General features: G+C 39.0%; 1 protein-coding gene across 1 annotated transcript; it reads right to left on the bottom strand.

Moving 5' to 3' along the window:
* Positions 1-420: 420 nt before the first annotated feature.
* fam83fa (family with sequence similarity 83 member Fa) lies at positions 421-15,841 on the bottom strand. Its single transcript, XM_068725715.1, has 5 exons — positions 15,322-15,841; positions 7,122-7,289; positions 5,889-6,010; positions 1,783-2,573; positions 421-1,316 (listed from the first exon to the last, which is right to left on the bottom strand). The coding sequence occupies exons 1-5, from the start codon at positions 15,793-15,795 to the stop codon at positions 1,267-1,269; spliced, it is 1,605 nt and encodes a 534-aa protein (XP_068581816.1). The 5' UTR covers positions 15,796-15,841; the 3' UTR covers positions 421-1,266.
* Positions 15,842-16,763: the final 922 nt, after the last annotated feature.

Below are 16,763 nucleotides of genomic sequence, written 5' to 3'. Positions count from 1 at the left end.
AAGTCCAGACATTTAGAAGAGTCTCCAGGTGAAGAGGGTCACATATATATATATCTAGATATATATATATATATATATCTAGATATATATATATATATATATCTAGATATATATATATATATATATCTAGATATATATATATATATATATCTAGATATATATATATATATATATCTAGATATATATATATCTAGATATATATATATATATATCTAGATATATATATATATAGATATATATATATATATATATATATATGGATATATACATATATCTATATATCTATAGATATATATATCTATAGATATCTATATATATATATCTATATATCTATAGATATATAGATATATATATATATATAGATATAGATGGTAGTTCCTTGTCAACGCCCGTCAACACCGATCACACATATAGAGCAGATGAAGATACACCACATTTTACTGACTTTAAAGAGACATAATACATCATATTCATCACTCTTAAGGAGTTCTTGTTATATTAGGTTGAGTATTAAAACAATCTTGAATAATTATTCATCATGAAATGAGAAATAAAACATGAACTGGACTTCGTCTTCAGTCATAACAAAGTACTTTCATACATGTTCCTAGAGCCAGTGATGATGATGATGATGAACCTGAATGTATGTTTCACATTGTACATTTTTTGAGAAGATATATTTTGGCTGGCCTGAAACTCCACACATTGGTGACCTCTGACTGTTACCTGACATTCAACCACACTAGCCAGTTCTTACAGTTCATGTTCTGCTGCAGAAGAAGGGTTCTCTGCAGCTCAAGTGGTTCTGAAGGATTCACATTTTAACCAGTCTGTTTGCTCCTGAACAAACCCAAAGTGTAAACACACAGAGTCCTCACACAGCCTGCATTATTCACTCCTTCTGTTACCGAGGGCCGCCTGGAAGGCGACACTTGGGGACAAACGGCACGACTCGTCACTTCTCCCGTCTCCACAGCAACCAGGCGTGACGCAGTTCACCCGCGCTACCTGGCGACGGCCTTGTGCCGCTCTGTGTTCAGGGTCGAGCGTGACATAAAAAACACTTAACTGTATTAATTTAATACAAAGAAACATAGAAAAACAGAAGGAAAGCTGATGGAACGTCCCTCCATCAGCACTTTGGCTTCAGCGTTGAGGTTCTCTGGAGTTCTTGTCCTCACAAGAAGAGTTAAACTACCACATCTGCTCCCAGCAGGACAGGGACTCGTGAGGTCTTCACGACAGACGGTCCTCTGGTCTCTGATCTCATGACTGGATGCAGTTCTTCTTCTGATGCCGCTGGCGGCCTTTAGATCCTGTTAGGACCAAGAACAATAAGAAAAGGTCTTTTAAAAGATCTCACAAGAGCCATCGGTCACTCGTTTGTGGTGTTGGTGTCTTAGACAATGGATTCAGTACATTTATATCCATGTTTTTATTTCTTACATTGTGTTAAAGTAAGAAATAATGTTTAGTGAAGCCTAACTCATTGATTACACACTGGTATCAGATCGTTTAGTTAACTCAAGTACATTATTGAGTGACAGAAAATGAATTGCTTAATATTTTCATTATGGGAACAGTGACACGTTTTATCTGCTCAAATGTAAACATTTCTGTTTCATAACACTTTACACTACATATTTTTGGACTTTGCAATAGACCAAATAATGAATCAATGAACTAATCAGTAGATTAATTGCTAATAAAAGTGATTATTAGCCGTGATTCGGGCCATAATAACACAAACAAACGGTAGAATCATAGACTGTGAGGACGTACCGTCCTCGGCTCCGATGTTGATGGTCTGCAGAGACATACTTCTTGGGAGGAGCTTTGAGGGCTTCTTGGTTTTGGATTTCGCTAGACTTGGTACCTCAATGATCTCAAACGAGTCCTCCGCCTCATTTCCTGCGACGCCGTTGGTTTCCGACACCTTATAGGTGGGGGCGGGGCTCTGAGGAGTGACCACGCCTTCTACTAAAGTCTCCGTGACTCCTCTAGATTTCAAGAAGTTCCTAAAAGAACTGCGTTGTTTCTTCGCTCCGAAGAGCAGGTTCTTCTTAGAGTCCCCCTTTCCGTCACCGTCCTCGTCCTCTGCAGGCAGACCAGGACTCTGTGGGGGGACCTGGTCCACCTGGCCGCTGCTGTTCCTTCTGGCATGAAGGATGTTGTTCTGCAGTCCGTTCCTCGCGCTCAGCCCGCCGACCAGCGAGTCGCCCGGGGTCGACAGGTCTTGCAGGGAACCCGTGTGGCCCATGCTGTTCCCGAAAACTAAAGAGTACTTCGGATTGTGGTATTTGTGCGCAGGTACCTTCAGGTCCACCTGCCTGGAGTCCCCGACAGATACTTGAAAGCGAGACGTGGTGACGGGCAGAGGCTGGATTCTCTCCACCTTCGGCTTCCTGATGGGCGTAGCGATTGGCGGCTTGGTGATGGCGAACTCGCTGTACAGGTCCACCTCATCGGACACGGCGTACAACTCCCTGAAGTCATTGTCGAAGGAGTCCACGATCTGTCCCGACATCACGGTGATCGTGTTCCTGTCCATCCGAGAGGAGCTCCAGGTGAAGCTGGAGAAGAGACGGTGTAGAAGTTAGAGAAAGAGTTCCACATGTTGGGGAAATAAGCTTATTCACTTTCTTTCTCAATTAGATGAGAAGATTGACACGTCGCACATATGAGGCAACTCCCAGCCAGTTAGCTTAGCTTAGCATAAAGACTGGAAACGGGGGAAACCGTTAGCCTGGCTTAGTCCAAAGGTAACAACACCACGTACCAGCACCTCCAAAGCTCACTAGTCATCGTGTTATACCTCGTTAGCTTCACCTGAACAAGAAGATAAGTGTACAAATGACAAACATGTCAATTTGTGCCGTTTCTGAAACTCAACCCTCATTAAAAAGGTGAATTGTTATATTTATTCCCCGGTTCTCAGATTGAACAAACAGGAGGTGTGATCATTAGTGAGCTTTCAAGGTGCAGGTAGGTGGTGGTGTTACCTTTACACACAGCTGAGTGCGTCAATGCTCTCAGAGAGAAAGAGAATAAAGGACAAATGTGTTTTAATGGGTTTGTTTTGTTGGAACAAACCCGTCTGTTGAATGCAGAACTGGTAAATGCACCACAATCATTTCACAAACTATTTTAGACTGATAGATTTAACCCAGTGAGCTGAATGAACCCCAAACAGGAACACACCCATGAGTTTGTTCCCGTTGGTAAAAGCTTTCACATTTTAATGAATTGTCATGACATGCTCATTTCACTCGGCACAAATCAGCTGTTCCAGTTTTGCTTTGAATGAATAAATGTGTTCATTAACTAAAATACTGCTTCATCAGCGGCGTGGCTCACAGAGGACTCGTGGCGGGTGGAAGGATGACTCATCTGTTCTCAAACAGGCTTCTGTAAACAGAGATTAACTCTTCATGTAGGACCATAACATTTAAATCAGCTGATGTTTGCATTATTGAATATCAGCTCAGCGTCATGGAGGTTCTTTACACATTCATATTTTACTCAATAAAACAAACTATTCTGTTATTAGCTCTATATTTAAACATCGTATATGTGTGTGGATGCTTAAACGATGATCTGAAAATAGAATAAACTTGTGTTGCTCTACACTCACAATCAGAGTTTGATCTTTATGATCATTATGATCATAAACGTGTTACGTGACCTCCATCATCATCATCATCATCATCATCATCATCATCATCATCATCATCATAGCTTCTGTAGGAAACCGTCAAAGTCCAGAACACCAACAATAAATAATATGTATTTATTATAACACCAGCAATAAATATTATGTATTTATTATAACACCAACAATAAATAATATTTATTTATTATAACACTAACAATAAATAATGTGTATTTATTATAACACTAACAATAAATAACATTTATTTATTATAACACCAACAATAAATAATGTGTATTTATTATAACACTAACAATAAATAACATTTATTTATTATAACACCAACAATAAATAATATTAATTTATTATAACACTAACAATAAATAACATTTATTTATTATAACACTAACAATAAATAATGTGTATTTATTATAACACTAACAATAAATAATATTTATTTATTATAACACTAACAATAAATAACATTTATTTATTATAACACCAACAATAAATAATATTTATTTATTATAACACTAACAATAAATAACATTTATTTATTACAACATCAACAATAAATAACATTTATTTATTATAACACCAACAATAAATAATATTTATTTATTATAACACCAACAATAAATAATATTTATTTATTATAACACTAACAATAAATAACATTTATTTATTATAACACTAACAATAAATAATATTTATTTATTATAACACCAACAATAAATAATATATATTTATTATAACACCAACAATAAATAATATTTATTTATTATAACACTAACAATAAATAATATGTATTTATTTATTATAACACTAACAATAAATAACATCACAACATGAGAAGGATCTTTCCGTATCCGACAGTCAAACCATCATCTGTGGGTTAGAGTTTCTGTCACTTCATGTTCACAACGAAGAGCAACAGCATGGAGCACAACACCTCTAACAAACCAGTCTGTTCTGAGCATTAACTGCTGAGTTACAGTGAGAATCAGTTATCTATATTTCATCATACTGACGTGCTTTTGTGTAGAAATATTCCAATATTGATGCCCATAAAACCCTCATATTCATTCACATTGACATGTGTAGAGGTGTGAGGACATCTGTCTCTCCATACATTCAATGGGAGCTTAAGGGTTAACGCTGAACCTGGTTAATTAGTTTAGATAAGCTCTCGTAATAACACACAGGTTCTACACGTCGGCCTCAGTCAGTGACAACAATAGATCTACAACAATAGATCTACAACAATAGATCCACAACAACAGATCAACCCGAGGACCAAATGTGGATCAGAAGAGAGCTGCTGAAAGCATTCCAGTGATTCCACAAGTGAACAGGAGTCATCAGGGTGCTGCAGCTTTTACAGAAACTTCTCTTTATATCAAAGCTTCTACACATTTGGATGTGAGAGTGGAAAACATCATCATCGCATAAATGAAGCAACAAGTAATAAATTCAATGTGCAAACTGGAAATAAATGTAATAAAATGCACAATGTTATGCTGGATTATTCCATTTAATTTGGATTATTACAGAACAATAAGCTCTGTGAAGTTGGACGGCGACTCTGAACACAACTCCTTATCTCTTCGACAATCTGAGAAGAAAGAACAAAACGTTGCAGAACCTGAAGAACCACCTGACGATGTGATGACATCACCCGTTCAACAGGTCTGTGGAATCGTCCAGATGAGTCACTGAAGAACAAATCTGTTCACGAGACCCATAGAAGTGCTCATGTTTTCTGTTCTTCATATTTCATTTAATCTGACCAGATCTAAAGACTCTGAGTTCGTCTATGTGAGGAATGTCTTGTTTAGTTTGGTTTGAGGATTGTGGGTCTCTGTAGATGAAGTGTAGATGATGTAGACTGAATGTATTTGAGATCTTAGAATTTAAACACCTACAGGTCAATAACAGCTGGGCCAACTGAGATTTGAGATTTGTTTTATGGTTATGAAATACTACCAGATTATACTCTATTCTACTTAGTTGAACCTTCTCATTGGCTTTGTAAAAGTTCTTTATAAGCTTTCATATAAATATATTTACAATGTATTAAATAGAAAAATGTGTTTCTCTTCCCTTTCGACTTCTAAACTTTCACCGACTCCTCACAAAAGAGTTACCAGAAGTAATAAAGTAAGTAAGTAAAGAGATCTAGATACCCAGCGTGATGTGTTCAGTTCTGGTGTCGTGTTCTGATCTTGGTGCTCACCTGTAAGACCCAAACATGACCTTCTCTCCGTCCACCAGCATGTACTTGGAGCACAGCGAGCCGGGCAGCTTTCCAAAGGACAGGGCCAGCCCCGAACCTCTCACCATCCGCACACGGAGATTCTGTGAAGAAACACCCGCTTGATTACACACGGCAGGTAGCTTAGCATCACACGGGTGAGCCTGAGTAAACTCACTCAGCCATCAAGTCCCCCTGCTGCATCGAGCCAAGTCAAACTGTGCCGTCACACCCATGAACGTAAAGACAACTTTCTATAGAAATAAAAGGGCAAAACTCAAATCCTTTAGCTGCACATGTTTACTTAAAGGGAAGAGAGAAGGAACAAAGGAAAGGAGACGCAGGCACCGAGTGGACACACTGGGAGGAGGCTTTTCCTCCGCCAGCATCGAGTTACACTCGATGGATTTTGTTCTCAGCGTCTATGAATGCTCATCTGTAAGAAGTAAGAGTAACAGAGCCCAGCGCTCTGAAAAGGCCTTTCACTGCCTCATCAGCTGACACCACCACAACCAGGGTCCCCAGTGCTCCAGCCAAACCAGGCCGGAGACACACCACTCCGGTGAGGCCGGGTATCGAGTCCCTGTGGAGATAGGGTGACGGTGTGACTCAGTGAACTGCTGTGAGCTCTGAATCCTGATCAGCTCTTACTCTCATTTCTCAGGTTCTGCGACACATAGAAATGTTCATTTATAGTCTATGTTTAACCCTGATGTACAGAAGTGGGGCGAAAGCATCAATATATCCGTTCATATTCCAGGTATTTAAGTCTGCTACCCACCATTTAAACGTTGTACTCAATCTTATACTTTTTTTAAATGTTTGTTTTTTTGTATTCATACCCCAATTTCCTAAAAGTAGAATTAATAATTTCCAGAGGTAGAAGTACAAAGCCCAGGTGAACACACCTGAAACTATCTGTATGATATGATATGATATGATATATATATGATATGATATGATGTGATGTGATATGATGTGATATGAGGGATAGGTGGGAAAAAGTTATTTGTTTACATTTTTGTGGTCCCTTAAAAAGACCAGGATACAGCGGCTACTATATGTCCAAATTCTTTATAATAATTATTGCAAAGGAGGTGGAGCGGTGACCCACTGAGGTGTTTTCGTTCAAACTGTCCATGTTCCTCTGCTCGTGTATTTGTATTAGTGAGCCTTCCCCGCTCTGCTGCACTCTCCGGTGTTTGCTGAGCTCACCCGCAGATGCACTGCATTGATCTGCAGCCGAGTGCACATATCCAGGAAGTGGGGCACGCCCCTGGCCTCCAGCAGAGCATAGACAGCCACCCCGCGCCGTGACGTGGCATCCAGCAGGTCCTGGAGGATCTGCAGGTCTGTCAGGAGGTCCATGACTATGGCCACCACCTGGGGAACACAGAAGAGCTTCAATATCACCAAGGACATTTACATATTTTATATGCTTGAACTTTACATGAGTATTTCCATGTCATGCTTCTTTATACTTCTACTCACTAGGATTCAGAGGGAGATATTGACTCTTTCTTTTTACAGCTGTAGCTACTTTACAGATTAGGATTTTACATCAGTATAAGATGAGTTTGTGCGTTGTTATTGAACCAGAGGTTCACAGACCTGTTTGTCAGAGATACCACCACAGCCCCATCAGATGAAGTACACACGATTCACAATGTCAACCACCATGTCAACCATTTAAACGCTTGGCTATCAATGACAACTATTAACCGGCATTCAGCTACATTCTCAACATTACCCTTTTAGCTAACGATTCAGCTAAATGTTTAGCTAACTGTTTCACTTTCAGCTAACTGTTTATCCATTACTTGTTCTTATTTCTTTTAGCTAGCGTTTCAACTGTGTTGCCAATACTTTGTGTTAAATATTTCTTTTAGTGAATGGTTTTAACTGCTAACTATTTCATTCAGCTAACGTTTCAACTGTTTAGCCATTACTTTTAGCTAACTATTTCTTTTAACTAACTGTTTCAACTGTTTATTTGTTACTTTTTGCTGAATATTTCTTTTGGTGAATGGTTTTAACTGCCAGCTATATCTTTTAGCTAACGTTTCAACTGTTTAGCCATTACTTTTAGCTAACTATTTTACCTGTATCACTTTCAGCTAACGGTTTGAACTGTTTCTATTAGCTTACTAGTTCAACTATCCACTACCTTCATCAAACTATACTGTTCTTCCATAACCTTTAGCTACACTCATAGGACTACGTCAACTTAACCGTGGAGTTATTTTATATTTCAGGATTGCTATTTTTACTTTAAGTAAATGATCTAAATCACCGTCACTGAGACTACAGATATTTGTCCCGTTAGCTAGCACATGATTCTCAGAGTCTAATTCCTCTCATCCATATATTTTAACTGTGCAACATCCCCAACTGGACAGTTTGGTAAAGATGTGTGTGTGTGTGTGTGTGTGTGTGTGTGTGTGTGTGTGTGTGTGTGTGCGCGCGCGCACGTCACTGATGTCACATCTGATGATTTCTGGGTATAACCCGCCTGCTGCAACATGAGGAATCGTGAACATCTTTCACCACCCCCACAGTCAATAAACCCAACCGCACAAAGACTTCTTTATAATTTCTGTTGTGATACAAACTTTAAGTACAATTTACCGAGGGAGTAACAGTTGATGCTTCCGTGGAACTTGTTTTTCCAGGTATTTAAAAGGTTACTGAAGACAGATTAGACACAGCGCAGCAACGGCTAGGATTACAATGCACTGCTAATCATTACATCAGTAGTGTCTGGGCTCAAGACCACAATCAGTCTACCGTACACACAACAAATGCACTTATCGTTTTCATCTTTAATACTGTACACTTTAATAAACAAACAGTGAAGCCTTTCACAGCCACACTGTGTTTTTATGTCCTTGAGTGCAATTTAAAATTGATCATGTGGGGCTTTTTCTATTTCCTTATTATGGCTCTCGTCTACATGTTTGGACCTGATCCAACAGCCTCCAAACAGGTTTTACTGGCAGACAGCTTTACGTGAGACAGCAGCTGTCCAGTACATGTCAACAAATGAACTGGTTATCAGGATGTGTATTGAGAAAAACATTAGTCCATGGAGGGAGACTGCTACGTATTTCAGTGTAAATCCATTTGTTTTAAGACCTATCAGGAGTGAAACTGTTGTTTTTAGCTGTGGGTTCACCACTTTGGTCTAGGCTGAAATATGTCAACAACAATTTGATGGATTTCCATTAAATCGTGTACAGACAGTCATGATCCCCAGAGGATGAACCCCAATGGGTTTGGTTGTCCTCTGACTTTTCCTCTATAGCGCCACCATGAGATTGATTTTTGTGGTTTTGAGTGACATGACTCTACAAATATTAGATTGCCATGAACTTTGGTACATATATTTATGTTCCCCTCAAGTTAAATATTAATCATTTTGGTGAAGGAAATAGTTAAACATTTCGGGAACAACACTCATCGCTCTTTTGGCCAAAGTTATGAGGCCAGTATCTCTAAAAAGTCAACTTTTCAACAATTTTAACTTTCTAAGTTTGACTTTCAGCTAATGATATCAACCGTTTCACTTTCAGCTAACCGTTTATCCATTACTTCTTCCTAACTAGTTTTTTAGCTAACGTTTGAACCTTTTAACCATTACTTTTAAATAATGATTTCTACTGTTTAAGTTTGTGTTTTCATGTCCTTGAGGGAAATTTAAAGTCATTCATGTGATTTCCTTATTACGTCTGCATCGTCTACATGTTTGGACCTGATTCAACAGCCTCCAAACAAGTTTTACTGGCTGACAGCTTTGCGTGTGACAGCAGCTCAGTCAGGTTTTAATCGGCATCAATTATGAAAAGCAAACCATGCGTGAGTCTAAGTTAGCACTTGTCAACAAATACGCATCTTAACTGGTTATTAGGTTGTGAAGACCTATCAGGAGTAAAACTGTCGTTTTTAGCTGTGGGTCCACTTTGGTCTAGACCAGACCTGAGCATTGCACGGCCCCCAGGCCACACCCGACCTTTGGCTGTCACCAACCGGCTCGTGGGACGTCAATGGGAAATTAGGAATAAAACATAAATAAGTGCACATCATGCACGGAATACAGATGCATTGCTTTTATTTTTAAGGTAACTGTTGCTGTCTTGTTTATTTCTCACTTTACATACGTTTGAACAGAAAATTAGGTAACTGACTACAAACAATAGTAATAAAAGTACTCATTTTGCAGAAACATGATCCCTGTCAGTGTTTTACTATTATATATGGATATTACATATGTATATTTTTTGGATCATTATTCCTGCTGCAGATGTTTACGGTGGAGCTCATATTAACTCCTTTATACTCTGTTGTTCAGTTTGAGTAGTAATGTGCAAAGTAACTAGTAACTAAAGCTGCCAGACAAATGTAGTGGAGTAAAAAGTACAATATGTCCTTCTGAGATGTAGTGGAGTGGAAGTACAAAGTTGAATAAAATGGAAACACTCAAGTAAAGTACCTTGAATTTGTACATAAGTAAATATACTTAGTTATATCCCACCACTGATCATAATATTTACTCTTACCACTCGCAGCAAAACCATACAATGTACTGTAGTACATTGTATGGTTTGTACCATACAAGTTTTGTACAGACAATCATGATCCCAGAGGATGAACCCCAATGGGTTTGGTGATACTCTGACCTTTCCTCTAGCGCCACCATGAGATTGATTTTGTGGTTTTGAGGGACATGACTCTCCAACTATTAGATTGCCATGAACTTTGGTACATATATTTATGTTACCCTCAGGTTAAATTTTAATCACTTTGGTGAAGGAAATAGTTAAGCATTTCGGGAACAACAATCGTCGCTTTCTTGACCAGAGTTAAGAGACCAGTATCTCTAAAAGTCTCATTGAGTTGAGAAAACAGCTCTCTGTTAAGCTTTGTGACGAAGCCTTTTCCAGCTGATCCAAGAGGCTTTTAAAATAGTTTATTTAGCTCAAGAAGACATAAAGAGACACTTCATCTTTAGTTTATCTCAAACATTCAAAATAAGCACTCTGAGATGAAGTGGAATAGTAATATAAAGTTGCACAAAATGGTGCCTCTGAGTGCCTTATTCCACATGGTTTCAGAGAAATAAAGACTACATTTAAAACAAGATTATTACAACCGACTGGCAAAACATTTCATTCGTTTTTCAGATATAAGACAGTAAAGGTCTTTAGTGTGACACATTAACAACACAGAAAATGTGAAATACTTGCCAGTAAAAGCTAAATGTCTCTGTTTGTATTGTTAAAAGGTAAGAACAGAAGGAGTGGATGTCGTCTGTGCTGCCTTTGTCAAGATTGAAAGGAGTAAAAAAAGTTCCTTTGTGCTGTTGTTTCATAAATACAACTGCAATTCAATTCGATTGAAGCCTCCATTCCCGGTGCAAAAGCTCAACCTCCTTCAGAGAAAGTTTGTCATTTTTGCACCACGTAATATGACAAAAACAGTTGACGTGTGAATTAATCACATGAAAAGACGCCCTTGGTGTGTTGAGGCCTTAATACTTAATGCAGAATTAAATGACTTGTCAATATAGACATTGTATACTCTTGAATGTAGTTGAACAAGAAGCATCGTAATGATACACCTTTCATGTTTATACACCCGGACTTGCAACCCACAGCGTATTGTGACATAAATTACACAGCTGTGCTTCATTTATTGATTTGAGATTGAACAAAACTATGCAGTAGCCTTTTACTGCTTCTGGAAGTGTGTGTGTGTGTGTGTGTGTGTGTGTGTGTGTGTGTGCCTTTCTGTATGGATAAAGAAGCAGGATACTGAAATGCACAAGTACTCTGTGTAGTATTTGCAGGCTCTCAGGAGTAGATGATTTACTTCACCTCAAGGGGAGCAATCTCAGCATGTCGTCATTGAGCTTCCATGGCCCTGAGCAGGCTAATGTAAACTGAATAATGGAGATTAACTCATATGTCAAAGTAAGTCAGGTTATTCACTAATAACAGCTCCAACTAACCGATCCCTTAACCGGATAAGTTCCTCCTCAATCAGAGGGAGCTGTGGGAATCTCTGAGTGGGTGAGGGAAAAAGAAAGAAGTACTGAACCAACTTTATCTTCCTGCTGCAAGTCCTGATGTGAAGCTGACATTTAGAGCTGCTTGGCCTTTTCTCCATCTGCACCACTTATGACTCAGCTTGTTTAAACTTGCATATGACTCTCCCATTGATCTAGATGTTCTTATTGATGCTGTGGGCGTGCCGTTAACCTTTCGCTGTCTTTGTGTCTTACCGGAAAATACTGAGCCTGTAAAATTTGATTTTGTGTGTCATCAGGTTTTATAAGTGTTGGTTATGTAACTACTGCAGATGAAATTGATTGTGTAATAATGGAACATATTTTAGGTTTCGGGAGGGAAAGTGCCTGGGGATATTTCTGCACCGTCTACCTGTATATCTACCTGAATGTACTGCATTTTACGCTAGAGTACATGTAATTAGCAATTAAAGAGACAGGTGTAGTGATGACGTTTTGTGTGTTTACTACCGTTTTTCTGATATTAACCCTCCAGAAGAAACACTGACTTCATGTGAGCAAAGACATATTTTGAGATACATATTTGTAGATGTTTAAGTTATATTCAACGTGTGTGTAGCAGGAAAACACAGGTAATGGAAAATGGAAACGCAAATAACACTTCATTTACAATAATTCAAATGCAATGAAAATAATGCTGTAATGTGCTCTAAGAAGATCAAACGATAATAGATACCTATTGAGTGTGTAATATATACGTTAGCATGCTTTGTCAAACACTAACATCGTCTTTTATCATTACGTCATGTAACCATTATGACATTATATGGCGCTGCTTGTTTAAAAGTTAACGGAGCAATTCAAAGACAGCTGGAGAGAGTTTTTACCAACAACTCATAAAGTTTTAGTGTTAGCATAAAGCGACACTAGTTAGCTACAACTGATCAAATCTGCTAGCAGCAGTTGTAACTTAAGCCAACAAAGTTTACGGCTGTCTGAGAGTCAGCTTTCAACCGACTCTTTTTAATTTAATAACAGTTGACAATTCAGCCGACAGAATCCACGACCATCAGTTAGAAATTAAGACGAGTCAGCTGGAAAAATGACATAGTCAGTGAAAAACTCATGAAGCTAATGTTTGCTTATTTAGCTAGTTAGCTATAGTTGATTGAATCTACTAATAGTTGTTATTTTAGCTGACAAAATCCATGGCCAATGATTAGAAATTGGGATGAGTCAGTTGGAAAAATAAAAAAAGTCAGTGGGAGACGTGTTTTCAACAAGCTCATGAAGCTAACGTTGGCCTATTTAGCTAGTTAGCTAACAATAAAAATGCTTAAAGTTGTCATTTCGGTCGACAACATCCATGGCGGCCAGTTAGAAGTTAATGAGTTAGCTGGAAAAATTAAAAGTCAGTGAAAGACGGTGTTTATTTCTAAGCTAACGTTAGCTTAATTAGCCAGTTAGCTAGAGTAGATGAACTCTACCAGAAACATTCAGCTTCAGATGGTAAAATAGTCTGACTCAGCGGCTATGGATTAAAACCCTGCTTTTGTTTACGTCTGTGCCAAGACCCATTGTTTATAAAACGACAATGAATTTTGACGCTAAATCTGTCACCGTCACCAACGAGTGTCGTGTGAGAGCACAACTAACTGTCGACCTAGTTTACTCTTACATTCAACTTAACCTTGTAAAGGATTATAAACTCAGGTAGACACATCAAATGTCTGCGTTACGTCACACTGAGGTGGATGCAGGTAGGCCGACTGCATGCATGAGCACATGAAATGCAATAAAGGAGGAGACAATAATCACTTACATTTTGGGTAATAACTCCTAACTGTCATAAATAGGTTCCACTGAGCACGTTGAAACCTGTCTGCAGCTTGTTAGACACACTTGGAAGCTGAGTAGTAAAGTCCCTGCAGACAGGTATCTGGGTTTAAATCAATAATATACATAAAAACAAAGAATATCTGTCCTGTATCCATATATCATTAGCTGGCAAAGGTATGCAGAACTGTGTTCAACTGTTGTGAATTACAGCAATCAAGATGCTTCACAAATAAAAGCAATAGTTCAACAAAGAGATGAGAGGACCGATATCACGGTCATGTCCGTCCGTTAAATATAAGACTACAGGCAGCAGCCGTTAGCTTAGCTTAGCATAAAGACAGTTTAAAGACGCTTTGTCTTCCTTCTAATGATAAAAACTATTAACAATACACTTAAACAAACACATTCATTCTTGACTCAACAAAGAGGGATGAATAGTCCTTTAAATATCTATAATTTACTCATTATGACTTCTTCTCAATATACCTGTCAATGGTTATTATTAATAGTTATGATTAAACACACATTAACCATGCTTTAACCCTCTCACTGTCATCTATCACAGGCCGTCCGCTGCACTTACAACGGCAAGGAACACGTGGAGCGACAGTAATTAATCCCAACAGTTTCACCTGTAGGTCACATGATCACCTGCACAGCCAATCACTTTGAATATTTCAGAAGCATTGTTCTGCTGTGGGCCCAGTAGGCCAGGGACATGAAGTACTGCTTTACTGCATGTCGGTTATTCTCATGTGATCATATAATGTGTTTTACTTTTCTTTATACTCTTTATACTCACTAACATGAGGACGTCGTGTTCTTTGTGACACACACTGGCTTTGGGTTTTATTGGACCCAACTGTTCCAACTCTGCCTGCGTCATTCTCTGCAGACGCTGCAGTAAAACGCTTTAAACCTACATTGTGCTGTAAGACTTGAACAGTCAACCGAGTTAGTCTTTGATCCCTCATGCAAGTCATGTTTCACTAAGTCATGTTTCACTAAGTCATGTTTCACAAACCCTAAATCATAGCTTTTCAAATGTGATTATTTGTTGCTTTAATCTGCATTTTTTAAATTGAATTTCTTTGAGTTTGAGACAAAATAAGAGATTTGAAGACGTCACTTTTGACTTCGGAAAACTGGAAATATATTTTATGAATAGATTGATTCATCAAGACAATAACAGATCAATTAGAATACACAAGTTGATTTTACATCATGTTTGTTTAAAAGGTATTGATTACAGTATACGATACTTTTTAATAGAATTTTAAAAGTATGAAAACACAGGGGAGAATAATTTAACTAAAACTTTAACAAACAAATTCTCAAAAACAGCATTTATGATTATAATCTTACTGATAATAATGTATTTAACAGGTTGATGAATATAGGTTGCTTTCATTTGATTGAAAGCTGTTGGACTGAGAATTTAACACACTTGTTTGTTTGTTTGTTTGTTTGTTTGTGCCATGTGTAGTCCGTCCCTTTCTCTTTATGTTAGAATAAAGGTTATTACTATGAATATAATAATGATATCAGTACCTTGTGGGCCTCCTGGATGAGCCTCCTCACCACCTCCTTGATGTGCGGCCCGGGCTCTTTGGGTGGATGGGAGTACAAGGAGACCCGGGTCACCCCCTTGTAGGCGCCGCTGCTGCCCGGCCAGCCGATGTCCAGAGACGGGACCTCGGTGTCGGACATCTGGGGCCAGTAGGTGGAGTGGACCCCCGAGTCCGCGCTGGAGGTCCCCCTGGACTTCTCGTGCTCTCCGGACTCGGACTCGCTGTCCGTGTCGTACTCCTGGAACGTCTTCCGGATGATGCCGACCTCCCTGGCCGAGAGGAAGTCCTTGGCGTTGTCCTCCTTGAGGCGCATCTTGAAGGCTCCGTCCCCGTTCTTCAGGAGCTGCTCCAGAGCCGCGCGCTGCTCCTCGCTGTAGTAGAACTCCGGCCTGGTATCCGGGATCTTCTCGTTCACGTGCTCCTCGTCCATGCACACCAGCTGAGACCTCGCCATGGCAGCTCCAAGTTCCGCCGGCAGACGGTCGCTGCTGGTCGGCTGCTCTGCAACGCTGTGCGGACAGGTACGGCAGGGACCCAGGTGAGTCCCTCAGGTGAGAGGCAGGGGGCGGGGCCAACTAACTGTTTGAAAGGCAACGGGCCACCGCAAACTTCCTGATGGGAAACTTTCAGAATAAAACAGTTGGTGTTAAAAGTTGTCTTGCACGTGTGTTATGTGTAACCTGTAAATACATGACGTCTCACCTGGTTGAACTCACTAACATCAAACATATATTCATCTTTATGTTGGTGAGATTATACTCTTATTGTTTCACTGGTCACTCATGAAAACACTGAACTGTACAAACAAACTGCACGTTGACAGTAACTTAACCCAAGTACCATCTGTACTTTTCAAGGTAGATTACTTGCACTTGTACTATTCCATATTATGCAACTTAATATATTTATCTAAAACATATATTTTTCAGATCAAGATTTTACATTAAAAGCACACAGAATACAACCCAGTTCAAGATTAAACAAATAGTGTCTCCAAACCTTTTTGACTTTTGACTCTTCACAAGACAAACAGTGTGTCGTTGTGTCTCCTTGTCGTCGTTGTGTCTCCTTGTCGTCGTTGTGTCTCCTTGTCGTTGTTGTGTCTCCTTGACGTGTCTCACATGTCTCACATGTTGTTTTCAGTTGAGACGTAAACTCCTCACATGGTTTCATTTAAGTCACCGTTTGAGTCCTGAACTCTGTTTCTTCTTCTCTCTAACTAACTGTCTATTAAAACTAGCTCCACCTACAACAGTACAACAACCTGATGTCATATCATAATATATCAGTCACAGGAGACATTGTACTGCGTAGTGAGTACTTATACCATTGATACTAGTTGCTAATACTTAGGAGGGAGTTTGAATACAGGACATTTACTGGTGAACATTAACTCTCAACCTTTTCTCTCCTAAATGCAGC

The sequence above is a fragment of the Cebidichthys violaceus genome, unplaced genomic scaffold, assembly GCF_023349555.1.
Source record: "Cebidichthys violaceus isolate CVI_PGR_0920_01 unplaced genomic scaffold, fCebVio1.0.p SCAF_36, whole genome shotgun sequence".
Lineage (NCBI taxonomy): Eukaryota > Metazoa > Chordata > Actinopteri > Perciformes > Stichaeidae > Cebidichthys > Cebidichthys violaceus.
The sequence above is the reverse complement of the archived record's forward strand: the minus strand, read 5'-3'. Positions and strand labels throughout refer to the sequence as shown.

What these genes read in the sequence shown, in the direction of transcription:
- fam83fa (XM_068725715.1), bottom strand. Translation starts at nt 15,795, where the DNA reads ATGGCGAGGTCTCAGCTGGTGTGCATGGACGAGGAGCACGTGAACGAG. An exon ending in GTCATGTTTGGGTCTTACAG is followed by an intron (nt 2,574 to 5,888) that starts GTGAGCACCAAG and finishes TCTCTTCTCCAG; the next exon opens with CTTCACCTGGAGCTCCTCTC. An exon ending in CAACATCGGAGCCGAGGACG is followed by an intron (nt 1,317 to 1,782) that starts GTACGTCCTCAC and finishes TGGTCCTAACAG; the next exon opens with GATCTAAAGGCCGCCAGCGG.